This window comes from Typha angustifolia, chromosome 8 (genome assembly GCF_048772165.1).
Source record: "Typha angustifolia cultivar Huaian chromosome 8, ASM4877216v1, whole genome shotgun sequence".
Classification (NCBI taxonomy): domain Eukaryota; kingdom Viridiplantae; phylum Streptophyta; class Magnoliopsida; order Poales; family Typhaceae; genus Typha; species Typha angustifolia.
Genome location: NC_133246.1, coordinates 15,278,657 through 15,306,277, shown reverse-complemented (window position 1 = coordinate 15,306,277; position 27,621 = coordinate 15,278,657). Strand labels below are relative to the sequence as shown.

The 27,621-nt window shown below is 36.5% G+C and overlaps 5 protein-coding genes across 5 annotated transcripts; 2 read left to right on the top strand and 3 right to left on the bottom strand.

The window, feature by feature from the left end:
- Window positions 1-1,039: 1,039 nt before the first annotated feature.
- Window positions 1,040-4,858, bottom strand: LOC140765992 (pentatricopeptide repeat-containing protein At1g80270, mitochondrial). Its single transcript, XM_073105358.1, has 3 exons — window positions 4,677-4,858; window positions 3,484-4,078; window positions 1,040-2,508 (listed from the first exon to the last, which is right to left on the bottom strand). Exons 1-3 carry the CDS (start codon window positions 4,709-4,711, stop codon window positions 1,261-1,263), a joined length of 1,878 nt encoding a protein of 625 aa, XP_072961459.1. The 5' UTR covers window positions 4,712-4,858; the 3' UTR covers window positions 1,040-1,260.
- Window positions 4,859-4,999: 141 nt separating this feature from the next.
- Window positions 5,000-6,419, bottom strand: LOC140765994 (heat stress transcription factor B-4-like). The gene is made up of 2 exons (XM_073105360.1): window positions 6,184-6,419; window positions 5,000-6,090 (listed from the first exon to the last, which is right to left on the bottom strand). Exons 1-2 carry the CDS (start codon window positions 6,412-6,414, stop codon window positions 5,626-5,628), a joined length of 696 nt encoding a protein of 231 aa, XP_072961461.1. The 5' UTR covers window positions 6,415-6,419; the 3' UTR covers window positions 5,000-5,625.
- A 4,114-nt stretch (window positions 6,420-10,533) lies between these two features.
- Window positions 10,534-14,141, top strand: LOC140765366 (F-box protein At2g32560-like). The gene is made up of 5 exons (XM_073104420.1): window positions 10,534-11,833; window positions 12,271-12,350; window positions 12,509-12,687; window positions 12,893-12,967; window positions 13,567-14,141. Exons 1-5 carry the CDS (start codon window positions 11,159-11,161, stop codon window positions 13,752-13,754), a joined length of 1,197 nt encoding a protein of 398 aa, XP_072960521.1. The 5' UTR covers window positions 10,534-11,158; the 3' UTR covers window positions 13,755-14,141.
- A 1,403-nt stretch (window positions 14,142-15,544) lies between these two features.
- Window positions 15,545-22,235, top strand: LOC140766074 (rhomboid-like protein 20). Its single transcript, XM_073105483.1, has 8 exons — window positions 15,545-15,700; window positions 15,827-15,927; window positions 17,122-17,262; window positions 17,509-17,575; window positions 19,429-19,580; window positions 19,661-19,762; window positions 20,902-21,027; window positions 21,640-22,235. Exons 1-8 carry the CDS (start codon window positions 15,676-15,678, stop codon window positions 21,808-21,810), a joined length of 885 nt encoding a protein of 294 aa, XP_072961584.1. The 5' UTR covers window positions 15,545-15,675; the 3' UTR covers window positions 21,811-22,235.
- A 534-nt stretch (window positions 22,236-22,769) lies between these two features.
- On the bottom strand, window positions 22,770-27,243 carry LOC140765352 (uncharacterized). Its single transcript, XM_073104396.1, has 6 exons — window positions 27,202-27,243; window positions 25,551-25,951; window positions 25,073-25,373; window positions 24,732-24,836; window positions 24,512-24,657; window positions 22,770-23,276 (listed from the first exon to the last, which is right to left on the bottom strand). Exons 2-6 carry the CDS (start codon window positions 25,940-25,942, stop codon window positions 23,099-23,101), a joined length of 1,122 nt encoding a protein of 373 aa, XP_072960497.1. The 5' UTR covers window positions 25,943-25,951; window positions 27,202-27,243; the 3' UTR covers window positions 22,770-23,098.
- Between the last annotated feature and the right edge of the window lie 378 nt (window positions 27,244-27,621).

Genomic DNA, 27,621 nt, shown 5'->3' with positions numbered 1-27,621 from the left:
ATTTATCATGTAAGTAAATAATACAGTGGCAGAGGAGGTCTCTTGAAACCAAGGGGTAAATAAGAATTACCTTCTTTCTTGTGGGCATGGAAGAGCTCAAGGTGTCTTTTTTTTATCCATTCTCTTACCAAAATTGATTATCTAACAGATGGGCAAAACTTTTTGACTCAATTTTCTTAAGAAATATAGTTCTCGGTGTCAAAAGTGAATAGTTTGTGATGCTTTTGGTTTGAGCCTTTAGTCGAGCATCCTTAGACTGCTTAGCAGTGGGTGCCTGTCGTTCGAGCCCGCTCGAGCCGACAAAGCTTAGCATAGACTATGTGGGGAAAAACTAACTTATGAGACTCATTTTTAGCCCCTTAGCTGAGCTCCCTAAAACATAATGCCCGTTGATCTTTTGAACCCCTAAGTTGCAGGATAGTAGATGCCCCACCAAGGTAGTAAGTTAGGACATTCGTCTGCAATGCAGCGTGCACCCGTCGAGTAAAATAGTTTCTTTGGCACAAAAGTTTAAACAGATAACTGAAGATATTTTATATAATTAAAAGATCTATGTAAAAATAAGTAATATTTAAAGAATCTAATTGTAATTATCCCTCAGAAGTATCTAGCCTAGGTTTTTGGTGACGTACTCACGTACTTCCTGCTCTATTATTTCTTCCCACCTCGCACCAAGTATAATTGAACTATTCATCAGATACATTGAACGTGGAAGTAGCAGGCACATACCCATTTTTGTGGCTGCATTCATCCTTCCAGAGCAGATAGTGGCTTTTCGTAAGTATACGAGGTTGCATCTTCCCACTATCGTGGCACTATGAGTTTATATTTCAGAATATGTATATATGTATAAGTAATTTAGATGAATTAGTGGTTGAGACGTTCTTTCTTTTGGAGGGATGTTGGAAATTGATTCGCTTAAGTAAAATAAATTTTTTAATTATAATTTTTGTTGGAAATTGATTCGGGTCTTCCATTCACCTAAAGTTGACCTATTTACTCATAATAAAGCTAACTCTTCTCATCAAGCAAGTATTCATGAGGTGAAAAGGCTGAATCGAAATTTCCAACTTCAACATGAGCTCCATTGTAGAAACACAAGCTTACAAATTGATACCTAAAATACATTGTAGAGCATAAAAGCTGGATTCCAGCACAAAGTTATTACAAGGATGTGGTGTTCAGTGAGTCAATTTTTTGTGCCAATAACCAGAATTACTTGGACAACAACACCATATGAAGCTAAATGCATTAAAGACCCTAGTCTAACAAGTCTGAAATCTTTGTCTTCCTAAATGCATCAACAGTCGCCAGTTGTGCTGCCATATGCTTGTTTGGGAACATGTTATCAGCTTTCATCCTCTCTCTAAATCCATAAGCAGGAGTCTTGGCATTTATGTACGCCTGAAGTAATGACTGATACTGCTTCAATCTCCCGGAGTACCCATTTTGCCTAAGACTTTGAAATATCTTCTCAGAATTGTGGATGTCTCCCCTCCTCGCGTAGTTGTCCAGCAGAGTAATGCATGTGGTGTAGAGAGGCTTGAAATTGTTTTGCTGGGATAGTTTGTGCATTATAGAATCAGCTTTCTCCACCTCTCCAGCCTCTACATAGAGCTTAACAAGTGCATCCGAAGTTATAGGACCAATCATGCAGCCATTATCTGACATTCGTTTCACAAGTTCCTTCCCTTTATGAAGAAGCTTGTTCTTTGCATAAACTTTCAACAAAACATTGTAGTACTTTGGAGAAAGCTTCTTCCATGTTTTAAGCATGTTTTCAAACATTTTCTCTGCACTTTCTATCTCACCGAGGCTGCCAAAAGACTCTATGACAGCTAAATACTCTTCCAAACGTGGATGTTCCTCACATGCTTTCCAAATCCTTCCCACTTCATCTGCCTTACCAAGAGAAGCATATAGAGGAAGAAGATATTTGCAAGCAAAACGGTTTTCATTAATGTCGTAACCTTCCATCTCCTTCAAAGTTGCCTCAGCTTTATCTTTGTGGCCTGCAAGAATGTAGTGCCTTGCAACCAGAGCTTGAATCCTTAAATCAGGCTCAACACCTTCAGCCTTCATTGTCTCCAAGATCTGTTCCATACCTGATATGTCATTAACAGAACCTTTAACATCCACCAATAGCCTGTATGTGAAGATAGATGGTTTGACATTTTCCTTTTCCATCATCAAGAGGACATCAGCTATCTTCTTTCTGTCACACCTTTTGTAGAGCAACAATAGCTGGTTACAAGCAAAGGCTGTAACTGGAAAGCCAAGATTCCTCATTTTATTGAAGACTTCCTGCGCTCTCGAAACATCATCAGTGACAGCACAATTAGCCAAAAGAGTCCTGTACACAACCTCACCTCTTAAGGACTCCGGAATCTTCTCAATGTAATTTTCAGCCCTCTGAAGACCATAGATTTTAGCAACCAAGTCTAGACGAGAAGCATAATCACGCTCGTTAAAATCAAGCTGTTTAGTTGCTTCCAGCCATTCCATAAACTGCAAAATCATGTGAAAGAATGTACTTCAAGATTGACAACAACAGTTGGTGAAAGGTGTTGCTTTGTATGAAGAACTCAATTGGTGTAAAAATAATTGCTGGTAAAACTGGCACAACTATATTTGCTGGTTAATCCAAAATTATATATGCTAAATGCTTCACTATTTACACATGCATGCAAGTATGCACTTCTAAAACTCACTTTGGTTGTGTAAGGATAAGCACCATATTATACTACAAGTAAAAGAAAAGTAACTCTCCAATAAAAACTTGGCTATCCTTATCATTAACCAAAAGGTGGCTACTACCTGCAAACACCTAGACAGGTAAGGGGACATCACTATTCCATGATAAAAAAAGAACTGAAAGCCTGAAACTATTGATATCAGCAATCCATAGACTCGACAGTCTGAATTAATAAAATAAATATGTAATCAAAATAACTAGTATCAGAAAATTGTGACTTGAATGGAATAAAAAAATAGAAATAAATCTTAAGGAACACCATATGAGACCTGCAGCTCCTTTTGTTCTTAGTGAACAATCTTCAATTATGATTTATTACTATACGAAGTAATCTAATTTTCTGTTTCATAACAGAGTAACTACTAGTTCACACAGCCATATATCATTTGGTATTACAAGGACTAGCACAATCATAATTTTATCATCAACATTCCCATAAAGTATCATATTATAACAGAAATTGTTAAGGCATCATATCAGAATGATGTCAAACAATTTGCTAGAGACAAACTACAAGTTTTATACATAGAGAAGAATTCCAATACATGACTCAGATGTTAAAGAAAACATGGCAGCCAAGTTATGTATCAATTGCTAATCATTAATAATTAATAAATAATACTTCTGAGACACAAATGCGGTAAACTGAACATTTCTAGCATTTTCGGAGAACATATAATTATTTGACATACTTTTAAGAGTAATGCCGATAAGAAAAAAACAAATACCTGTAATGCCTTAGCATATAACTTCCGCTTTCGAAGATTAAGAACTGCACCATAGAATTCGCTACGTCCTAACTCATTACCTTCTCCAACCCATTTCTCAAGTGCTACAGCCATACTATGTCTAGGAGCATCCATCAGAACTTTAAAAAGAGAATTGATTTCCTGCTTCTTACTTGATTTCTTTTCACACTTCAGATCAGATTCAGCATCTAACAAATCAACAGAACTATGAGCTGCTTGATCTATGTCTTCTTCAGATATTTCTCCTTCAGACAACAACTTTTCACTATCGTCATTATTTTCAACATTTCCAACAATATCAGTTTCTGGAGGTACCTCAAGATCAGAGAAGCCATCCTCTAAGCCATCCTCCTTATCGCTAGATTTAGCACCAGCCTGGCAAGAAAGTTTCCTAATTGACAAGAAAGAACTGGAGTGGCTGATAAGCCCACAGGAAAATGACTTCGACAGATGGTAAATGTTAAGTCTCTCATATTTCTTCTCATGATGTTCTTCTCTATGAGTTATGTTGGTACTTAGTACTTCCGACATGGCACAACAAGCACGAACTCCCACCATTTGTTGGCTGTGGCTCCTGACAATAATGAGAAGGAAGAACCAATGTTCAGCATTACTTCTAAATTACACTAGAATAGTGGTACTTTACACAAATATTTATATATCAATTTACTCGAGATCAATCCAACTTACACTTACAATCATCATGTCTAACCTCTAAGAAATTAGAGGCTGATGCTTTCTTTAAACATTAATATTATCTATGATTGTTCGAAAAGGTTTCTGATCGATGCAAGAATTAAGCATAGAACAGGAGAAGATAGCTTTTGGAGCATAGGAATACTATGCGACTATTACTGACTTCTTCTCGGTTAGAGGATAAATGTCATTTAATTTTGATCGATCCAACATTACACGACTGACCACAATCATACAGCCATTAAGCTAATTCCAACCGCAACACCAAGAAGATGGCAAATAACAATGCGAGACCATCAAAAAACAGTTCTTTTGCGTCTTAGAAAAGATATATTGATGCACAACTGCTACCAAAACAAAACAAAGGGTGTTTTTTACTTCAAATTCAACAAAAGATACAATAGAAAGCATCAAATGCATTTCCAAACAAAGAAAAATAAAACACGAATCGAATAAATGGAAAGAATTGGCACCACCTCAAGGGATTTGCGGCTCTGCGAAGCGCCCACATGGCGATTCCAAGTGCTCTCAAGTGGCTTCAAAGCTCAGAGAGATGAAGTTTCGAGAGAGGAAGGGGCGGAAATGGAGAAGCCCTAAAACCTACCTCTCCACACCAGCATGGAAAGAAAGAGAGAGAGAAGTTAAAACCCTAAACCCTAATCCCAGATATTTTTCGGCTGATACGACCGAACCTCCCTCCATATAAGAGTGGATGCGGGTCGGATCCACCATTTGACACAACCCGTATGTGCACACAAAAGGGATATTTAAGTAATTTTCCATGCCTAATCCCATCTTTCTTTTACTGTTGGTGCTTCATATTTTATGATAATTAAGGCATATTTGGTAAGATGGTAACTTGATATAGTTTTATATATTGTTAGCTTTATTCGATTTTTGAGTTTGAACCTTATTAACCCCCTTTCTTGTTCATGTGTTGAGTAAAATGGTCTCAGTATCATATTCTAATTATCTATCATTTATCATTTTTAATATATATATATATATTAAAACTATGATATGTATTCATGGATGTGATGAAAGCATGATATATTTTGTAGGAAAATAAATCGCTAAAAGCTAATATTTAGTCTCCAACCTTCCTCTGTTCCAATTCAAATGATTGACAAATGACAACTACGGAGTGAAATGATTGTCCAACGCATCTATCCAAGCACCCATCATACAAAAAAATGGCTAGCTTCATATGCTTCCATGATGGTTGGAATCTAGGTTTTATAATCCACGAAGTTTGAAGGCTTGGATACCAAAGTCGTCAAATCATTCATGGAAGACTGGAAGTATGTCTCATTGGTTTCTGATTACTTAGGAATAGTAATAAATATAGGTTAACTTCCAAGTCGCCATCAAAATACAGAGGGAAGAAACATGACAAACTTAAGAAAAATATATGAAAACTTGGTCTCAACCCTTCCTGCCATGGAGTTCAACGCCAAAGAGCTTAACAGTGCCAGTATCGGATTCCTCCATTAATGGCTCGTGACTCTTGTGACACTCAGGAGAAGGACCCAACTCAAGTAACTTACAAGTGCTAGGTGTAACACTTCCCTGGTACTCTGAGGCAATAGGAGCTACATGGTTCTGGAGGAAGTAGATGATCTCATGGTATAGCTTCTTCATGTGTGTGAGCTCAGACGAGAGTAAGGAGTTGCGCCGCCGGAGGCGCCGGTTTTCTTCCGACAGAGCCGAGAGGAAGTCTTCCTCATTGCTGTGATGATGATAAGGTGGTGGTGGTGGTGGTGGTGAGTTGTAATTTTGAAAAGGTTGAGATGCTTTCCTTCTGTGGATTTCTGAGAGCAAATGCTTAGCTCCTTTCCTGAAGTACTCATTTGCAAACTCCCATTTATCTGCTACAGTCTTCCTGAACCCCTGCAGAGATGCCAAAAAGAAGCGAGCATTAACTCCAAATCAATATCAAAGGTGATCATCATAAGAGGAGTCATCTGGGAAGAGTGTAATCACATAGGTGTTGAGCTGCCTCACAAAGCTTGAGAAGTTGTTGTGCTTGAAGTAGCTTGGCAAGAGATCTCTAGCAAACTCCAGGGGTCTCCAAACCACAAAGGTGGTGTCTTCCTCACCCCAAGAGACAATGTGATCAGTGCAAGGGTCATCCACTAGTTGGTATGTCTTGGCGAGGAATGGTGCAGGGATTGGCTTGTGACGATGAGACTCCATGGACACCAAGAAGGCCATTTGCAAGTTTGCAGCAATTAAAAGCTTGCATCCTTCTCATAACACTCCTTAAAAATATTCTCATGTGGATCCCTCTCTCTGACTCTCATCATTATTATACATTGATAGATGTGCACACTCTATTAGTGGTTTCTTGAAGCAGTACTATTTTGACAAAGATATTAAAGTTATACAAACTAGTAGTAGGTTTGCCCTTCAGAGCCACTTTAAATACTGCTGATAGCTTCTCTATATAGTTGTTTCTTAGTTTTTATTCCTCTTTCCTTGTTAATAATGTACCATGGCAGATTGAAGAGGTTAAATATTAAGGGGATAATATAACTATCCTCTATTGCCTGAACAAAGAAAAGAAAGAAAGAAAGAACAAACATTTCTAACTTTCTACCCACATGGAAAGAAACAAATATCTCCTTTGCTCATCTTTAGTTTAGTGTATGTAATTAACAGAGGGTTAATAGGTGAGATGAGCTATGTCCATGTTAAGAGATGGAGGTGTGGAAATTGTTCATGTAAACTAGAATATTGTGGAAGATTCTATTCCACATGTGACAAGTTGCTTTAATGCATGAGATATAAATATATTTTGCAGTAGACATTGCTATGCATACATCACATGACCTTTCTGGCTTTCTATTTCCACATGTGACCCACTGAGCTCCATTGCTGGTCCAGATCTCCCTTTGACTGATCACTTAAAGTAGTTTAAAAGAAGAGAGGAGCGAAAGAGAGAGAGAGGGAGAGGATAAGGAGACATCTCCATAGTATAATTGAAGTAAAAAAAAGAAAAAGAAAGTGAAACAGAGTCATTGAAGGGATCTTGGCTTCCTCTTCCTAGGCCATATTGGAAAACTGCGTGCATAATTGTCTCTCATGGGCGTTTAAAGAAATCTAGGACTCCTTTAGAGTAGCAAATAATAATTCGCCTGTCATCTCCCTAGCTAGCTAACTAGATCAAAGCAAGACTAAGCTTATGATCAAAGCACATTCAAGCTATTGATATTGGAAAGGGAGAAAAAGCAACCCCAAAAAGTAAGCTTTAGAGATTACATTTTCCCCTTCTTTTCTCCCAAGGAAAGGAAAAGGAGAAGGAAATTAAGGAGGTGCAGATGACTAAATCCAGCACTCATTTATACACCATCCATGTATTCTGATAATATTTTTACATCTTTTCTACATTAGAAAGAAAACAAGAATAAAAGCAGAGCATGTTGATGTGGGTGCATGGGAGAATCGTATCATACAAAGATTGTGCATGCACACGTGTGTGGAGCTCAGAGCTCATGTGCATGAAGGTTCCAAGAAACTACTACAAATAAATAAGAAGCTAACTAACAATGCAGGACTCCTACCTCTTTCTCTGCCATTCATATGATTCAATGCCATTTTATTTTTATTTTGTAATATATTTTTTATTCAGTCTGCTGTTATTAAGTGGAGGCCCAATCTAAATTGGTTTAGATCTTCTTATATCTATGGCCAAAATACATTTAGCCCAATCAAGATAAGCAACCCTAGCCTACATGGGCCACCAATCCATAGTTCCTTGGCAAAAAGGGCAGAGAGGTAAAATGAGTGCACCAATCCATATCTATGAGAGGGAAGAATAGAATTAAGAAAAATATTTTTCTAGTATAAGCTTCATTATATTAGTATAATAAATAAATAATTATTTATCTCAATATCAGTATAGTAATACCTATTTATCTCTCAGTCTTCTTTTTCATTTAAAATGCATTACTATAATCAACTATTATTTTAACCACTATATATTTCTCATTCTTTTCTCTTACATCTCCTCGTCCAAACATTATAAACAAAAATTATTCATTTACTAAACTATTATTTTAATTTTATATCACATTAAATATAATTATTATATACTATACACAAATTTATTATAAGTATAGTAAATAAGTATAACTATACTGATATAGAATTTATTTTATAAGTGGAGGTGGTAAAAGATTATAGTCAAATCACAAATTAGGTATGTTTCAATGTATATAAGGGGGCCAAGAACAAAGAAGGTTCCTAACTACTTATTGATTGAAGCATATGCAAATTGATTAGATTCCAATGGTTTCCCAACTACCCTTGAGAAGCCCTTCCAATAAAGTTTGATGGTACAACATAAGGAAAATGACATATTTTTTAATCAACTACTACCAATCCACCAAATTTTACTAATATTATTCCACACAACTATATATCTCTTGGTGGGCCTCACTCATCTCATCCATTTGCACCAATAAAGGAGCCACTTTTGGAGGTGTCCCTCTTGCCACCTCACTCTTAGATCACTAGTTTGCAATTGGCTTAAAAGGTCTCATTCCAAACCCAATGAAATGGGCCTTATCCTTTCATCACAATTTTTTTAAAAAATAATAGTATATGTAAATAAAATAAATTTTGTTCCCCATCTCACATTATTTAATAGTTGAAAGCCCCACTTTGGTTTCCTTAGCAAGTGTAATGCACTAACCTCATACATCCTAAAAGTTATTGGCTCTTTTAATCCCCTTTTAGAAACCATGACCAATATTATCTATACATATATATATATTATATATTTGATCTTTTTCATTACTACAACCTTATAGATTTCCATCATCCCATGGTTTGGTGACAACTAGAAGAGATAATGGTGACTATTTGGTTAAGTGGGTTTGATTTCTTTTAACTTGTTAATTTTGTCTTGTCAACCTTTTAAAGTGCATGCAAGATTTGGAGGATCAAAGATAATGGTTAGTTTAAGATTCTTAGATTAAATCATGCAATATGAAGTAATGAAACCTCAATTCTTAAATAGTAATATATGTTAAGTTGCTGCTTCTTCTTTTTTAACTCTAATCTCCTACTATAGTTTAATTAAATACTCTGCAATGTTACCTAAAAATTTATAGAAGAAGACAAAGATGTCTTGACATAGGACCAAAACAAAGATTCAAGGTTGATATTGGTAATCTACAACTAATCTAGCATCAAAGTTTTTTTATGCATTTATTTGCTTTCATTAGATGGGAGATGTCTTCCATGTTTGACATTGCAACAAAGAACTCATTTTGCTGTTGTCTCCTTGCTTTATTCGGAGTCATATATATATATATATATATATTAGAGAGAGAGATTATAATATTTGTAATACCTATATGTATTTATTGCAATCCAACCAAGTATTTATTTATTGGCCATACTAATTAATGAAAAATATCTTATCCACCGCCAGAACTTTTACAACTGTTTTAATAGATTGTTTTTGGATTATTTAAAGTCAATCAAACTTCTTTATATCATTTTGTCAAGTATACTTATTCACGGAGAAACTTGAATACAAATTTATATGAGTTTTCCGAATCAACAAAATTACTGAGTCTTAGAATAACAACTTATATAAAATTGAATATTACTAATTAAACTACTAAGTATTTCATATTTTTATGGAATCATTTTGTAAATTATATTTCACATAACCAAAATGATGGCGATGGTTAGCGAGCCATCATCAACAATTAGTAAATGATATGGGCCTAAAAGGATATGTATAAAAGGACTAAAGATAAGATAATAATGATGGTTGCCCATACCTATAATATTAAAACACTAAGATAATAATGATCAGAATCGCAACGTGTAGAATTTCCATTGGATAAGCCTTAAAATCCCTCGATTTAATTCTCACCCCTTATACATGCGCAAATTAAGAGGGCTTGTGAATGATTGGGAGGGAAATGTTGTGATGATGCCTTCGGGAAGAAAAAAAGTCTTCTTCTGATGGCCTGTAGCCAATAAGATGCGGCGAAGTACCAGGTGGAAGAGAGTTCCTGCAATGGAAGCTGCAGGCGATCAGCTTGCCGACCTTTTCCCATAAATTTCCGGCTGTCCGATTTCTTTGTAATCTAGTTTTGGATTTGTCGAAGTTAGATACGGACACGTGTTCTCTTGGGAGTGGACCCTGACACCCTATAATTTCCCACCTCACGAGACGAGAGTTTAAAAGCTGGAAAAACGACTAAAAGATAACTCCCTCCACATTTCCCAACCATAAATACCCACCCATTGGTTAGAATTCTTTTACTCTCTTTTTTTTTTAATAAAAATTAAAAAAAGAAAAGAAAAACAAATTCTTTTACATATATCTCTCTCTCCCAGGGGTGGGGGAGAGAGATTAAAGATTTATTAGGTTGGTGGGCAAGATCTTTGAGGAGGAGAGGGGGTCTCCCATCTTCCTCTCCTCTGGCCTTGTGTTCTTCTAACATCTCCTTGCAGGTCTGGGTGGTTGGATTCACCTAATCCAACCCATTTCCACTTGCTTATTTTGCAATCATTTCCCACTCCTTATCCAGATTCGGTGGCGTGAGTTATCCAAACCCACTTCTGGGTTCTCTTCTGCGGGAGAGTCTAGCCTTGACGTGAGGAGAAAGGGGCCACCTTTATGCCCAAAACTTGGGTGGTCTCTCCGGGCAACAAGTGTCCCTGCTGGTAAAATCTCTTGTTGCCCCGAGCTTTTGGATTTTTTGTTTGTTTTTAAATCCGACCTGAGCCTTTGATTCGATCCTCCTCTGAAGCTTTTAGTGGGTTCATCGCGTCACCCTCGTCAAGATTATTCCTTGTCTGATCAGCAAAAGAAAAGAAAAAAAAAGGATTTCTTTCTTTAAGCATTTTGGGTCTTCCGCAATTTTATTTAATCTTTTATGTGGAGCATCCGATTAGCCACTGTGGAGAATCTCTTCTTTTCCATCGCCTGATGCTTTTCTTCCTTATATCCTTCTTCTCCTTCCTCCTCCTCTTCTCCAAGTCGCTTCCTTTGCAAGCCCTGCCTCCATGGGCCAGTGACACGGGCTTCTTCTCCATCTTGTTCTGGGAAGAGCTCGTGTCTCATTCGGTGCGCTCCTTGAGGAATTGCAAGGCAATTACGACTTGGGTCTTTAGTATCTTATCCAAAATGTCGTCGAAGAAGAGGTGTGGTGCTAAGGTGGAGAATGTGGAGGAGTCCGGGGAGATGTCAGTGTTGGATTTGCCGGAATTGGCATTGGAGTGCGTTCTCGGGAAGTTGTCGCCGGCCGGATTGCTTAACATGGCGGTGGTGTGCAATGCGATGCGAGAAAGGTGCAGGAGTGATCATCTCTGGGAGAGACACATGAGGGAGAAGTGGGGGAGGGTGATCGGTTGCGCGGCGCGCAAGGAGTGGGAGTTGTATTTGGCATCAAGAAATGAATCACCAGGGGGTGTTCCAGGCATTGCAAAGCAAAAGAGGTGGATTGGAGCTCTCTCTTGTGTCTGGCCACTGTCTTGGATCAAGTCTAAGATTGATAGTGGTAGGAAGCGAAGGGATTCTTCTCCTGATGACTCCATCGTGTCCTGGTACTTGTCCATGGAAAGTGGCAAATTTTGGTTCCCTGCACAGGTCTATAACCGCGAGGTATCGACGTTCTTATGCTATGTTTATAATTCATTATCTCGATTCAGGAACTTTATCTGTTATAGTTTGTGTTGGTCTCAATTAATTGGGAAGTTAAGGGGTCAATGAATTGAGTTGTTGATATCTACTTTGGTTCATCCCTTATATGATTAATTCCTTATACACAATAACTCTACTCTTAACTCTCTAGAAGGTAGTAATTTTGGTACACAGGTTCTGTAGCATATTTGATTTATGATGTCATGTTAGGATGCTGAAGTTGATTGTAACCGTTTTTGTCGTACGCATTAATTCTAATATTAGAAGGTAGTGATTGTAGTACCTTATCTGACCCAAAATGGGAATCAAAGAATTGGTTATTGCTGTTGAGTAGTTATGATATCTAACTTTTGATTCACTTGTGCCATGTTACTGAGAATTTTATATTTTTTCTGCAGCATGGGCATGTTGGATTTATCTTGTCCTGTTATGATGCTGAACTTAGTTATGACAACCACACTGACACCTTTCATGCAAGGTATATTTATTGTTTATTGATAGATCCATTTTGATATTCTAAATCTGCAACAGTTGTTACCTTGTATGAAAAGAATGAAATTAATGCAGGATTATTGTACGGCAGGTGAATTAAGTAAATTTTTTTCTGACATTATAGTGAAAATATTGATGTTTTAGGTACCCACCACATGGGCGGCGGACTATAGTCATTGAGGAAGGAGTGCAGTGGGATAGGTTAAGGGCACCGCCAGTTGAAACTCCTCCACATGATCTCCATATCTCTGACTGTTTAAACGAGCTCTGCCCAGGCGATCATATTGAGATTCAATGGAGAAGAAACAAGGAATTCCCATATGGTGTGTTTTTAAGAATCATCAACTTATCTAGTTCTCTGATTGGTTTTTGCAATTCATTTGTTATGCTGGCTTTCCTGCCTATATTGATCTTTTTCAGTGTTCTGAATTCATAAATAGATTCATCGAATTATCTTCAAAGTGAAAGTGGTTAAATTTTTTTCTGGGTAGTAATGATATATCAATGCTTCAACTATGTTTTTGACAGGTTGGTGGTATGGAATTGTTGGTCATCTAGAGTCATGTGACGGAAATGAGCATTTCTGCCGATGTCATCTTAGTGGTGAGAATACCTACTTAAGTTTCAATTTTTCTTTGATAAATTAACGGAAATAAAATCAACTTTAGTAACTAGTATTAGACCTCATTGAAGTTAGAGTATTAATCATCCGTCTATGATTTACACAAGGAATTAGAATACCATAATAAAGTAAGAAAGACTGAATGTTTCTAGGTTGAGTTCTTAGTCTATAATTGTTGAATTGTGTAAGCAGTGCAATATACTAGACCTCCTGAGGAGTTATTGCTTGTCCTTTATGTTGGATGCTCTGTGCTTAACTAGAAGCACAAGTAATGAAACAGTTGTGATTGAACTTCCTTTGATTTAGAATTTACACTGCTGATAATTTTACCTAACTTAATGGAAAAGCAAATATAGCATGCTTTCGCATAGAGGATTTAAAAATCTGGCCTTCTAAATTGGACCAAGAATTAACTAAACCTTTCAAAATAAGGACATGGTAGTGGATTGCTTTGACTGTAGAACTAACTTTGTTTAAAGTGCTCATATTGCTTTCAAAATCTGCAGATTGCTATTGTGTATGATTGTAATTAAAGCACCTTACTTTACGTAACGAGCTACTTTACTCTCTGCAACTGCAGATATGGTTATCTTAGAGTTCAACCAGTATACACCTGGTTCGAGATGGAGACGAGCATCAATCAACCGGAAGGATCACCATGAAGAAGGCAACGAAACAGATGGATTTTATGGAGGAATAAGGAAACTACAAAGCAAGGATGAAATATCCAAGTGGAAGCAGCTGTGGCCAACTGACATCTTGGAATAAATCCACGCACCAATTCATTTCCAGCTTCAGCGAAGTCAGAGACCGCGATGCTTTCTTCTGCTGAAGATCTCAAGACTATCTGCACCTATTTGTTGTAAAGTTATTACTACTTTGTGACGATTTCGCAAGAGAATTTACTAGATTTAGAATCAAAAAAGGATTAATTCAGTCACTGGAGATGGCCTAGCCTTTGAACTGCGCAAAACTGGATGTCCTGGTCTTTCCTTTTGGCTGTTCAGAATCTATAGCCAGTTCTCGAAACTCCAGGTCGACACAACATTAATTGTTGTAGCTTTTAGAACAAAAACAAATTACCCATTGTTGTAGCTCTAGAACAATCAAATATAAATTACATATTTAGCTTTTATTCTGTTACTAGTCTTACAATGGCTTCTGGCATTTAAAGGTTGTCTTGCACTTCTCTTCCTTAAAAGTTAACTCATTGACTGATTCATATATGACCAGGGAAGGAGATCAAAGAAGGATGAATGAATCATACATTAAAATAATTCCTAGAAATTTTCATAAACAGATCCTGGATCTTGATGTAGATGTTATATATCTAGATATTGTGGAAAAACTTGGGGAAATAAATGTTTATAGCCACATGATTCGCTTTGATACACTGAATGCTTACTAGGTTCTCTGCAGTATGCCAGTATGTATCTAATGTTAATTTAAATTTCTCTCTGACTTGTTCATTGAACCTGACAAATAAAGGAAGACGCTTCTACATTCAATTGATGCAGAAGTAATTTGCTAAAAGATTGAAAGATGTCAGAGTGTTGAACATGGTCGAGGTGAATGATCCTGTCAGCTCACCTTAAATTGATAAATATTCATTGCAGCTTCTACTAGGTTGTAATTCATTGTTAGAGAGAGTGAGAACTAGCAACTTGAAAGAAAATGGATGTGAAAAATTAGATCAAAATCCAACTTTCGACCATCTTCCCTCTCTTAAATCCACTTCTCTCAGTATATATCTTTCCTCCATTTTCCTTTCTATCACTAGCTTCTTAATCTGTTCTCTCTTTTCGATACTCCATCGTCTGCTACTAAGTTCATAGATTTAGAAATACAACATAATACTAGACTTTAGAATCTGAATCTCTTCATGGATCTCAAGGTGATAATAAAATGCAGAAAAAACCCAATAATTTTAGAAGGCCCAGGCCTAAATTATTTGGACGGTTTCTGAGTCTGACTCATTCGACATGCTATAGAGTTCGAGTCTGACCTAAAAATTCAGATAAGATAGGGTTACCCAAAAGCCCGTGAATCTGAAGCCCGTTCATGTCTAACCTGACAACATCGAGGCAAAATTTGGCCCGAGCCGACCCAAGAGTCTAAATGAGTCCGACTCGAGTCCATACATATTGGCTCGTATGCCCGTAATAGGAATTAGATTTATTGAATATTTAAAAGTTTATATAGATGAAAGATGTCAATATACAGAAAGAACAATATCTAAAAACTTCTAATTATTTTGGTTAACTAAGATGGTGGTATATCTAAATATTACATCATAAAAAAATTCCATGCAAAATTTAACATGGAAAACAAATGAGAGGCAGTGCTGTAAATTAGTTTCACTTTATAATTATATTAGCAAAGATATACACATTAGTTATAAGAGGTGCACATCAAAGTAGCACTTATTTACAAGTAACATATCTTTCGGTCCATGTTTGCTAATGTGATTCCAGAGTGGAATTTTCTTGCAAATTATTTTCCAAACATAAGAGCAACCACTCTATATTAACTGAGTGGTATTATATACTTTTACTCCTACGACGCTTTGACAAGTAAGGGCGAAGAGGAGAACCAAGAGACAGAGAAAAAAAGACCGACCTTTATTTTCTTCTGTCTTCATCGCGGAGAACGAAGCGATTTCGTTTAGGTGATTCCTTCGCCGTCGGAGATGAACGGCGGACCTTCCGGATTCCGTAAGCCCTTCTTTCCTAAGAATCTAATTGGAATAGATATCGATTTTTTGGGTTTATTTTCCCGAACAATTTGCTTAATTAATCTCTTATTTCTCGATCTTTACTTTGGCCTTAAAAAAAACGTAGAGAATGCTCCGGTCACGAGAGTCACCGTTCTTGTTTCTTCTATCTTCACGATCGTCTTTGGTGTTCGAGGGCGTTCTCATCGGCTTGGATTGTCGTATCAGGTGCCCTGCCCTTTCCTCGCTTTTCCCCTTGCAAGGTTTGGTAATTTTGACGTGATTTTGTGGGTTGATTCTTGCATGTTTTTTTTTTAAATTTCCTCGTCTGGGTAGTTGGTTGATTGGTGATTGGCACTCGGGGTTGCCTTGCATATGCATCCGTTGACTTCCTGATAAGACCTAAAATGTGTAGTTGAGCGGCAATCGCCGAAATATGCTTAGAATCAACTCAGCAAGAAGTGCTATTTACCCAACCTTTTGTACATGAGACTTGAGAAGTAGTATATAAACTGCGGGTTGATCTTGCTGGGTCAAAATTTCTTAAGCATCTTGCTGTTTCACCCTGTATCAAGTTCGTGATGAGATGCCCCTCAGAATACATTCCTCTATATCATAAAGAAGTTGCAATCGTAGTTCTCCTTTGTTTTGGTTTTTCATTGATTACTTGCTTCTTTCTTGCTTAAGAAAATTAATTGTTTCTTAGAAGGAAATACAGAATTTATATATGTTTGGTAGATCTTATTTTTCTTGTAAAATTAAAAAAAAAATGTACATGGGCAGATATGCATGAAGAGGCAATAATGATAGATAAATTAACGTTGTTAACTAGTTGAGCGATATTGTCTGTTATATGGTAAATAATCCTCAGTCCAACAGCTCCATGTTTGGGTGCTCATTTTGAAGTTAATAGCAAGAATTACTATTTTCTAAGATGCATATATTTTGTGTGTAATAAAATAAGAGAATTTGCAATTGGAGGCGTCAAAATGACTCCACCGCTCTATACTTCACAAGCTAGTCTTCTCCTTCATCTAGGCACTTTCCATTTTTATAAGAACTTTTGTAATGTTTCTCTGGAGATGAACAAGGTATATAGCTTTTGATGATAGTTTAAGGCAGATAGCATATGAACATATAAAGACATAAGAAATTGTGGGTTGGGCTCCTAATGATCTACTAAATAGTATGGATAAGTGTATAATTATGTGACAGGAAATTAGTGATGATCTGCTAAATAGCTCATCATCACTTGCATACTTTGACTGTCATTTTTAGGATGTTATTCCTTATAAGCCTCATTCATGTTTAGTACATGGTACTTTTGTATACCTCTTTCACATCTCATGCTGTGTTAGAGTTATTGCAGTATATTATATCATCAATAATATGAAATTTGTGCAATTATTGTGGCTGTCGCAGGACATTGTAAAAGGCCTTCAAATTTGGAGAATCTTCGCATCAGTATTTGCCTTCTCGTCAACACCAGAGTTGATGTTTGGACTATACCTGCTCTATTACTTCAGGATATTTGAGAGACATATAGGTTCCAATAAATACACAGTAAGTAACAACCAACAAGGACTATAAAAGTATTTGTCACTACTAGGCTTTATATGGACAGGTATTCCAGCAAACTATTGACATAATTTGTTTACCTATAGTTCTTTATAAAGTTAAAGATCCAACTAGGAAACTTATGTGATTACACAACTAACGACATCATGAAGATTATTTAATTTCTTGTGAAAATTTTAATTTTATTTGCATCTGGACTTACTTCTTATTGTATACTTGCCATGTTTGCAGGTATTTATTCTATTTTCCGTCGTATTATCATCACTCCTTGAGATCCTAGCTTTGATGCTTATTAAAGGTACACATATTTGCCAGATTCCTAGATTGTGTCATAGTAGCTTGATAATTTAGGGAACAATGACTGTTTTAACTTGCATGCTGCTCAAGTAAAATCATGTTTGCTATTCTTTAAAAAGAAATTTCTGTCTCTTATAATCAAACTCTTAAGATTGTCTGTACAATTTGAAAGAATAATAATATTCATAATTCATAAGAACCTCCACATTGTTTGTTATGAATACATTAGTATTACTGAAAGTCTTCACCAAGCTTATATTGACAGGTGATACATCTCTAGTGGATCTGAGCTGTTCTCCTTCTAAGCATGTTGACTGCTTTTATTCTTTTCCAAATGTATTATATAGTGTTACATAGAAACAGAAGGTACTTAATCTAATGGACCAATATAATATTTATATATACAGGAGTTGCAGAATCATTTTAATTATTAAATTTTGGGAAATAATGTGGTTAAGTAGTTCCTAAGATATGAGTATACATTTTTACCTAGCACTGATAATGCTAACATGGTTTTAGGTTGTTCATACCATCTTAAATTCACCATCGACATTCCCAAACTCTCATATTTAAATTTGAGCTCACTTGTCTTTCCATAACAATGAGAGGCTTACCTGCAGAGTGGGTTTTCTTGGGTTACTAGGGCCTTAGGACACCTAGTAAATCATAGCTTATATGCTATTTGTTACATAAAACTTACCAAGGTTTTGAAGTTCTGTTAAGCTCCATTATTGTCTGAAGTTTCAGCATAAAATGAGCTTCATCAGTATCTTGTTGAATATGAGGGGCTAATGGTTTCGAGCTATCTAGGTCTTTGACAGGCTGAAGCATCAGGGATACTTATAATTTGATATGTCAATTAGAGATACTCTACGAAAATTTTATCATATAGAATTTAGTGAATTGTTAAATAATCATGTAAATCCTTATAAACAAAGTTTGCAGTTAGTTTAACTGCTTGGCCCATAGCTTTGAATTCAGTGTCAAAGAACATTGAGATCGTAGAATATTTTGTAGGAAATACTGTGGAGCAGCTAGACTCAAAGGGGCAAGACTAATTTTGTGTGGCTTTACAGATATTGAAAGAAGATACTGCAAAGGCTTCCAACTTTGTCAATTTCTCTAGTTCCAGTATTGACTTGCAAGCTGTTGTGGCTTCAATTTGAGCTTTTAATAGTGATAGAATTCTGGTTATCATGATGTGAAGCATTAATACACAATATAGGTGATCCTATTCACTTTCAATTGCAAAACTTTGATTGAGATTTGCATATGACACCCTACACTAAACAACATAAAGGAATTTTGTTGTCTGAGCCCTATCTTATTCTTATCACAATTTATAATTTGACTCCTTCCCCAAAATGCTTAAAAAAAATCTAGCAATATAACCTGATAATATCTAACAGAATTATTTCAGAAGGTGAGTCTCTTATTTGTTTTAGTTACTATGTTGCTAAAGACAAAATCTCCCCACTCTACATCTCCCAAGTTGCATTTGCTGCTGTTGCTGCCGTATTTCTGGTGCAATGTCATTGGGTACATGCCAGCACCAGTGGTAACCCGACAGTTGCTGCCATTGCAGTCATCCTGGGCGGCCGTGTTGGAATCTATTTGCCTAAGCTAGAGGTCTTTCCAAATGTTTATATTATATACTTAATATGACATGGGTGCAAATTGCCTGCTCAAACTTGCTTTGTACCTGTTAGCAGTTTTACCTTATCATTGTATATTGTTGCTTAACTTTCTTTAAAATTTGATTCCAAATCTAGCAACTTTTCTAGCGGCCAACTTTCTGAGCTTATTTCCTTTCATACTAACAGTTTTTTCTTGGTGTTTTTCTTTCTTCTGCAGATCTCAACTTAAGCATACTTGCATCTGGACCTTATGGTCTTATATTTGCCTCATTTGTACCCTTTTACTTTGATATTCCTGTTACATCACGGTTCCGCATTTTGGGTCTCAACTTCAGCAATAAATCATTCATATATGTGGCAGGCCTTCAAGTTAAGTCACCTATAAAGTTTCAGATTATCTGAAGGAGCTTATATGATTACTAACCTCATTAAAATTTCTCTTTTGCTAGCTTCTTTTGTCATCTTGGAGGCAATCACTTTTACCTGGCATATGCGGTTTACTTGCTGGTCTCCTCTATCGTCTGAATGCATTCGGCATCCGCAAGATAAAGGTTATTATATCCTATTCTCTGAACTGTTCTGCATTATATAAGAAATTTATGTATTTTAATTTCTTATACTAATCTGGCCTTTGCAGAGCCTTCTTTTACTTGTTGGCAACTGCATTATATATAAGGAATTTATGTATTTTAATTTCTTATACTAATGTGGCCTTTGCAGACCCTTCTTTTACTTGTTGGCAACTTTGCATAATTCCTTTTACTTTCATCATAACCTGCCATGCTTTCAAAACGTAATTGTTATCTGATTTTGCACATTAGATGGAAGACTAAAAGAGAAAGTAAAGCACTAAAATAGCACTAAAAAGCACTAGTTTTAATTGCAGTTGCCTTGGCCGATAGACTTCAGTAATAATCTGATGCTAGGTTAACTGCATAGAACTCTTAATTGTTCATAAAAATTAATTCTCCTAAGGGAACATGGAATATTACGTAAATGACTGTGACTCATCACTATAGGAAAATAGCATACCATGTTGTTTTGCTGCTCTTTAGGCTTTTTAAAAACCCTATTTTGCTTATTGATATTTGAGCAACCTCTTGTAAGAAGGTTGTAAGTCAACAAAACCATATATCTTACCAATGTAAATAGGATTAGCAAAATGAGTTTCACTGATGGTATTAATTGTAGAATATTTATTGAATAGCACAGGGGGCATCATTTAGTGTAATGGTATGGCTTGCCTTGCATCTAGGAAGTCATGGAGTAAAGTCTTGGAATAGCTTCCTTAGGATTCCTTAGGAACAAGGGTGAGTTTACAAACATCTCTCCTCTGGAGACCTTATGTAGGAGGCAATGTGCACAGAGGCACCCTCTTTAATTAAATAAATTGGTCACCCAATATTGTCATACACATACCCCATCAATCATAGTTGGTATTCATGCATCAGGTCATGATTCGATGGAGGCCCTATGATATATAGAAGAGAATCTGTAAGGTTTGATTGGCCATGTATTTGATTATGATGCCGGATTGTCCATGGGAAGATACTTTTACAGTTTTAATTGTTTGTTTTTCTAATTTATTTTATTGACAAAGAAAGAAAAGAGAGAAATCTCTCATGATATTTGGTTACTTAAAAATGGTTTTTCCATCAATTTACTAATTATATAGTTGATTAATCTACAGATCCCAAAAGCAATTGCATCATTTTTCTCACGGTTTTTCTCATCCTCTTCGCCAAGTTCATCTTATATGACATCAAGACGGAATATTACGAGAAATATGTCTCCTTATGCAAGCCATCCAGCACAGGCAAGTCTTTTTACATTGTTGTATACATGTCGGTTTAGTTATTTGCTTAGCTCAATTTGCTATGGTTCATTGTGACATTAATACCTTCCGATCTCTTTTATCTTTGATAACATTGGTGCCCTCATTGCTTTTAGCAGTTTTGGTGCTCAATATACATGGTACGCTAAAACTAGATCTAGCTAGTTGAATTAGGCAAGGTTCTGTTGCCTTCATCTATAAGCATTTTCAAAAGGACCTTATGATCCAGGTGCGTGATTAGCAACATAAATTATAGATTGTGTGTGTGTGTGTGTGTGATCATGCACCTGGATCATAAGGTACTTTTGAAAATGCTTATAGATGAAGGCAACAGAACCTTGCCTAATTCAACTAGCTAGATGTAGTTTTAGCGTACCATGTACCTCTTGGCAGGTGAGTTAGCATAAGAATATCGTTGCTACATATTCATTGGCATGATTGTCGATATTGTCTCCATATTTCTTTGTTTAAGATATAATGCCATACATAATAAATTGAAGACAATACATGGATGCGGACCGAGTTCATGTATTTCTTGCATTTGAATACATCTTAAAATAGCCTTGGTAACTTATTTCTTTGCTTTTGATTCAGAGAAATTATCCAGCCACTGCCCCTGTCCCTGCCCCTGAGCCCCCGGAGTCTTCTATTGCTATGTTGGTATCAATGGGCTTTGACAGCAATTCTGCCAGGCAGGCACTCATGCGTGCCAGAAATGACATCAATATGGCCACAAACATCCTACTTGAATCGCAATCTCGATAACCCAATAATGAATCTCGGAAAACCCAATTATGATTGATGGCTTACGCCAAAAGGTAACAGAAGAAAACAGTGGACTTACGGTGGCCCTTCCTTTCACTCTATTCGCTGATTTCTCCCACATGGATCTCTTCCTTTTTGAGCTTTAGCAGTTCAAGAGCCATTTGTTACAGCAAACTGATGCAGCCATATTTTACTGAGATTTCTCCAGGCAGGGGAACTTGTGCTATGGAAATTTCGCAACATACACCCGGATGCTTGACTGTTATAGTGGTGTTCGACAAGATCAACCAGTGTATATCTTTGGGAGGGTTGAGGACCATTTTTTCATGCTTATTTATTAAATATAAACTTATGTTTAGGGACCCGTTTATGAATGAATGTTCATTAAGCTCTTGACATTAATCATATTATCTTACGCTTAGCCAGCTGTGACTCTTTGGTTTCTGTTTTTCGTTCTTTCATTTTTAAAATTAATTCTAGGTACTTAATTTCTTCATCCCCACTTTTAGATGGTGGCTTGTTTCTAATAGGTCCAACTTGAAGGCTTCAAATATCTCTCTCTCTCTCTCTCTCTCTCTCTCTCTCTCTCTCTCTCTCTCTCAGAAGAAAAAAGAGAGGAAAAAAGAAAAGAAAAGGGTGCTTGGAATCTCTATGTTGATCTTTCCAGTCATTGTAATCAGAGATACCACCCTGTTCAGATAATATATGGTCTACAACTCGGACTTTTGACCGTTTGACACTAGAGTAACAGGTGTCAGCAATTAACTAACTTTGGCTAACTTGTGTTTCTCCGTATAATTAATCTTCACTCCATACCAAAACCAATAATTTTCTTATTTGCAAACGGTAGCAATTGTAGAGAAAATAATGCCCCATTCAAAATCCCAAGGATATGGAGTTCAATCAGAAGAGAGAACTAATTGGCTGGTTACGAAAGCATGCATTCATAAGACTAAAAGAAAGAGCGATGTTGATAAATAACATCTTATATGGTATCATGGTAGCTTAACTTCGCATTATAAACATTTACAGTATTGTCACTATTTCTCGTGTACTGACGTTTTGGTTACACTCAGTTTACAACAAAAAAAACGTACTCTTTTGAGTTGCTGATTTGCCTCAAACTGACAAGTCAACAAACCAGATGGGCAAATTTCTTGTTCAACAACAAGCATCTTGATTCTGCTACTAGTCATTCCTTCTGATCACAATCCGAGTAGCGCATGATTGATCAGGCAACACCTTTTTCAGCAAAGTGCAGAAAAACGTTGGTGCATAGAGTAGATTATCATGGCAGATCTGAAGAGTTGTATGATCCAGATGCCTCACTATTTTCCTGATACTTGCAATGTGCTGACAGACTCGAATTGTCTGGAGAACCAGAACATGGTTGATTGAATATGAGTTTTGCCACGGTTCTATCTATTACATTGGTATCTGCTTCCATGGGTTCTGCTTTCTCTAGCCTGTAATCAGTGACTAATTTGATTAACCAAATGTTCTACACCATGATTTGAGAAAATAAAGCATATGATAGCCAGTAAGTGAAATGCTTGGCATTTGATAGGATCAGGAAATATGAAGTCGAGATGGTACAAAGTGGATGTATATACAGTAGCATAAGATGAACCATATGTTGTTTTTACATCCCTACAAACAACAAATTAGTGCAAGCAAAAGAATGTTTGAAACCAAATATCAGAAATTTCAATTTGATGAAACACTCAACGCAATTCACCAAAGTAGACCAACCGTAATTGTTGTACAGTAGCAAACTTATGGCTAAAGTTGACTCAACTATGGTATTCATATCGTCGCAAGTAGGTTGTCTCAGTTCTATAGGAGTTGAGATATTTTTAATCTCTGTAAGTCAACTTGACGACAGCTTATCAGCTGATCCAGTTCCTTTTATGATTGGTCTTTTTGCATAGAAAATCTGGAGACCACAACTATTAGACCAATTATTGGTCTTTAATGATTGGCCTTTAATGGTAAATTATTTCTGTCAGTGTGGTATAATAATATGATCCCAGATTTCTGCAAATAATTTCATGCCTCACTACAGGGTTTTCAGAGCTTTTTTTTTTTCAATCAAAATTGTGAAATAAAGTTAAGAGAAGTATCTCAAGTTCTCAACGTAAAAATATGTCACTATTTTGCAATAAAAATTGTTTCAGATGATTCTTACATATGTTTACTGGAACATCGCCCTTCCTCAGGAGAGAAGAAGAATCCTTAAGAAGAGATGCAATGTCATAATGGAACCAGGAGGTCAAGGCCCAGTAACAAGTGAACAAGGGTCCACCTGTCACAAAAAGGTTGAGAACATAGTCAATTTTAGAATTTTAGGCTGTATTGTTGTTCCAGTTGTAGCTGATGTGGTGGTTGATGTTCTATGAGGACAGGAGAATGCTGGAGACAAACCTATCACATCCATGTCAGCATGCAATGCATCTTAAAACAGTAGGGTACCAAGTTTGAGATTATATGAATATTTACTGCTTTCTAATTGAGCGTCTGAGAAATGAAAAACCTCCCTATTATGAACTGCTAAAAATAAGCTAGATACATGATAGATAAGTGCTAAGACTTACTTATCAATCAAGTGGTTGTATAATAGAAAACACAAATTATCTTCTGATGAGAATAACAGTTTCTGATTCAAATTAGTAATTTTTAACGAAATTTATGCATGACATACCTTGAACTTTCACCTTCCCTCTGTGGAAAATAAGATTCTTTATTTACATTTGTGGCTGTAGTTTCATTTGTATTGCGCTGTTGTTTTGAGTTGTTGGCAAGTCTATACAAAGAATCTCGGAAGCAGATTCGTGTCTTCTTATTTATCTGTTCAGGTATCATCATTTAGAACCATCAAATGGATGAGGAGAAAACAGCTTGGGAATTCAATCTCAAATTACCTGTATCATTATATCCTCAAGCTCCTGCAGCACCATTGCCTCCAAGCATTTAGGATTGTCCAATTCAGCAGCCAATCTATCCTCACCAGTTGTACTTACTCTATCCTGCAGCAAGTATGTTGTTCTATATTAGTGAGAAGAAAATAAAATAAATCACTAAATTGTCCATGAGAGGGGAATCAATGTTAACACTAGATTAGACAAGTTATATTATTTACATCCATATCTCAAAAACTTCTCAAGAGTTCTATAGTGGACCAAATCTTGGTTAAGTAACTGCAGGCCATAAAAATTAAGCATCCATATGAGCTACTCAGTTCGCCAATAACAAAATATCTAACCTTGGCCCTAAATGAATTATCTGATATTTCAGACTCATTTAGCATCATGCAGGAAGGTGAAATCCCCTCTATCTTTTCCAGATTTTCTGATAGGTCATTAGTGAACAACGGAGAGCCCCAAGCTTCCAAATCATTTGAAAATCCAATTCTATCAAGATCCACCAGATGGCTCTGTGGATCTGTAACCATAGCTGTCGGTATGTTGTCAAATGATGAAGACGAGTACATGGAGTCTGGGAACATATGCAATGACTCGAATGGGTCCTCCATGTTTCTTACATCCTCTTCCAATGATGAATTACTGCAGAAGATACAAAATCATATCATCAGAAGACAACAAAGGAAAACTAAATGACATTGGTGAACAGAATAGGAATTACTTTTGCATGCATAAGCAATATAGAAATATGCATACAAAGCTAGTTATTCCTACAGGCATTAAAAAAGTTCTCTAAGAATCCACAAGTTGTGCTTGTACAAGAAAATGTCATCTATTTGCTCCGTGTTGGTCTGCAGCTGGCAGCCTGGCTGACCTTCAAAGGATTTTTCTGAATTCCTTGTAGAGAAATCAAGTGATGTAGATCCTCTCCACTCAGTTGAAATACCAGATCCATCACCCTCTGGAAATAGAGTCCCTTCGCCATCTTCAACACATACACTTTGACCATTGGATCTGAAATTTCCCATAGGAGTTTGCCTGGATCTACCAAAACATTTTTCAGTTGATTGAAGACTTTTGGATCTAGTGACGACCCAGGGACACCAATCATCTAGGAATGGAAACCCATCCTCACAGCTTAGATTCTCCAGAATTTCTCCATCACTTGGAACTAGAAGATCATCACTTTCCTTCACTAGATACCAATCCATCCTGTTAATCTGTGGGGGAAAAAATTGTATGGTTAATGATTCATCAAATTTTCTAGCATGATATGGTTAGTGAACCATAAATAGATTTATTCCAACAAAGAAATGGTAAATTGTAAATCATTAGAAGTTCCTATTTCAAGAATAAAGTCCCTCTAGCGACACAACCATGATAATAAATACATATAATTCAATCATATTTCTGAACATACGCATTGTGCAATGAATTTATTTGTTTAGGTATCCTACTTTCTGGACCATCTAATTCAACTTATCTAAATTAATTAAATAGCACATAATGGCATCCTCAAGAATGGACACGAGATGGCCTCAGAACTTCTGAAATTAAGATCAATCCCAGGATTCCAGAAACTTTGACATATGCAGACAGGACTCTATAAGATTCCAAGGACATCAACTGTACTTTACTCATCTATGCTAGTCAACCCCCTCTATCAGCTTTCTTAATTCATGATCTCCGTGAACCTATTGACTTTTCAGCAGTATCCCTTACTGCATGCTCCATCTTGAATGTGGCCTTTCGCTTAAGGACACTGCTCTTATTTTCATCATACATCTTTGCATTCATTGGTAATACTAGAACAAGAACAAGCAAATGGAAAATTCTATTGTAGCTAAGGAAATTCCATTTTTATGTGTTCACAAAGAGCAGTGGATACAGGCGTTTCACAATAAGTACCAGATAAGAATCACTACAAGAACATTCTTGGACTTTCTAAAGACCTGAAGATACCCAGAGAAGATCATGCACATACAAACAAAAGCATTGAAGAGGTCAAACTCATATAATAAATTCCTCAATATAAAGATGTTCATCCTTGATAAATTCAAAATCCATTTGCCCTAAAGAAAAATCAATATGATACGAGGAAAATTTCCCTTTTAACTAACTTTAACTCTATTATAAACCAGAGCAAACAAAAACATCATCATGTCAATTTAATAACCCTATGTAAAAATTAGCAATTTCTTCTTCTTCATCTTCTTTTTCCGTTTACTAACAAAACGTCAAGTCTGCATAAACCACACAAAACCTATAAAAACCTCTCCTTTTTTCTTCTTGAAATTAGAGAGATAGAACAATAAACAAACAGTAGAAGAGTAAAACCCACAAACTAAATCTAGATTTGAACACACAAAGAGAAGGATTAAGAAGTAGAAGATCCCATAATCCTAAAAACTTCAAGTCGAACAACAGATTCAACAGCCAACACAACAAAATTAACGCCTCAAACAAGCACCTTTAACACCAAGAAACAAATCTCAAGAAAGCTAAGAGAAGGCTTTTGGGGGGCTCTTACCTCTTGTGGTCTATGAGAAGCGTATTATCTTGGATAGGGGATGAAGTACTTCTCCCGGCTCTATAAATTAGGGTTTGGTGGGTCCAAGCGGGATGTACGTATCACGTATGTGGCTCACAACTCACGAGGAGTTAGCGGTGAGTCTAAATCTGCTGCCCTATCGGTCCACGTGGCGTCAGAGGATCTTTGGTTTTAAAGGCGGCCGTGTGATTTAGTGGCCAGCTGAGGCCCGCGTGGCACTCTGAAATCCCATTCTTAGCCTCTCTTTTACGGACAGGTGAATCATAGAGCCACCCACTAACCGTACAATCTGGACGAAATTTCTAATCCTCAATTAAAATATTTTTAAAAATTAAAAGT

Excerpts from the sequence above, each read along its gene's own strand:
- LOC140765992 (XM_073105358.1), bottom strand. The coding sequence starts at position 4,711 with ATGTGGGCGCTTCGCAGAGCCGCAAATCCCTTGAG. Across the intron at positions 4,079-4,676 it reads AGAGCCGCAAATCCCTTGAG|GAGCCACAGCCAACAAATGG; the intron begins GTGGTGCCAATT and ends CATTATTGTCAG. Across the intron at positions 2,509-3,483 it reads TATATGCTAAGGCATTACAG|TTTATGGAATGGCTGGAAGC; the intron begins GTATTTGTTTTT and ends ATGATTTTGCAG.
- LOC140765994 (XM_073105360.1), bottom strand. The coding sequence starts at position 6,414 with ATGGCCTTCTTGGTGTCCATGGAGTCTCATCGTCACAAGCCAATCCCT. Across the intron at positions 6,091-6,183 it reads TGAGGCAGCTCAACACCTAT|GGGTTCAGGAAGACTGTAGC; the intron begins GTGATTACACTC and ends GCATCTCTGCAG.
- LOC140765366 (XM_073104420.1), top strand. The coding sequence starts at position 11,159 with ATGCTTTTCTTCCTTATATCCTTCTTCTCCTTCCTCCTCCTCTTCTCC. Across the intron at positions 12,351-12,508 it reads ACTGACACCTTTCATGCAAG|GTACCCACCACATGGGCGGC; the intron begins GTATATTTATTG and ends TTGATGTTTTAG. Across the intron at positions 12,688-12,892 it reads AAACAAGGAATTCCCATATG|GTTGGTGGTATGGAATTGTT; the intron begins GTGTGTTTTTAA and ends TGTTTTTGACAG.
- LOC140766074 (XM_073105483.1), top strand. The coding sequence starts at position 15,676 with ATGAACGGCGGACCTTCCGGATTCC. Across the intron at positions 15,928-17,121 it reads GGCTTGGATTGTCGTATCAG|GACATTGTAAAAGGCCTTCA; the intron begins GTGCCCTGCCCT and ends TGGCTGTCGCAG. Across the intron at positions 19,581-19,660 it reads TATATGTGGCAGGCCTTCAA|CTTCTTTTGTCATCTTGGAG; the intron begins GTTAAGTCACCT and ends CTCTTTTGCTAG.
- LOC140765352 (XM_073104396.1), bottom strand. The coding sequence starts at position 25,942 with ATGGATTGGTATCTAGTGAAGGAAAGTGATGATCTTCTAGTTCCAAGT. Across the intron at positions 24,837-25,072 it reads ATAATTCATTTAGGGCCAAG|GATAGAGTAAGTACAACTGG; the intron begins GTTAGATATTTT and ends TACTTGCTGCAG. Across the intron at positions 23,277-24,511 it reads AGGGAAGGTGAAAGTTCAAG|GCTAGAGAAAGCAGAACCCA; the intron begins GTATGTCATGCA and ends CACTGATTACAG.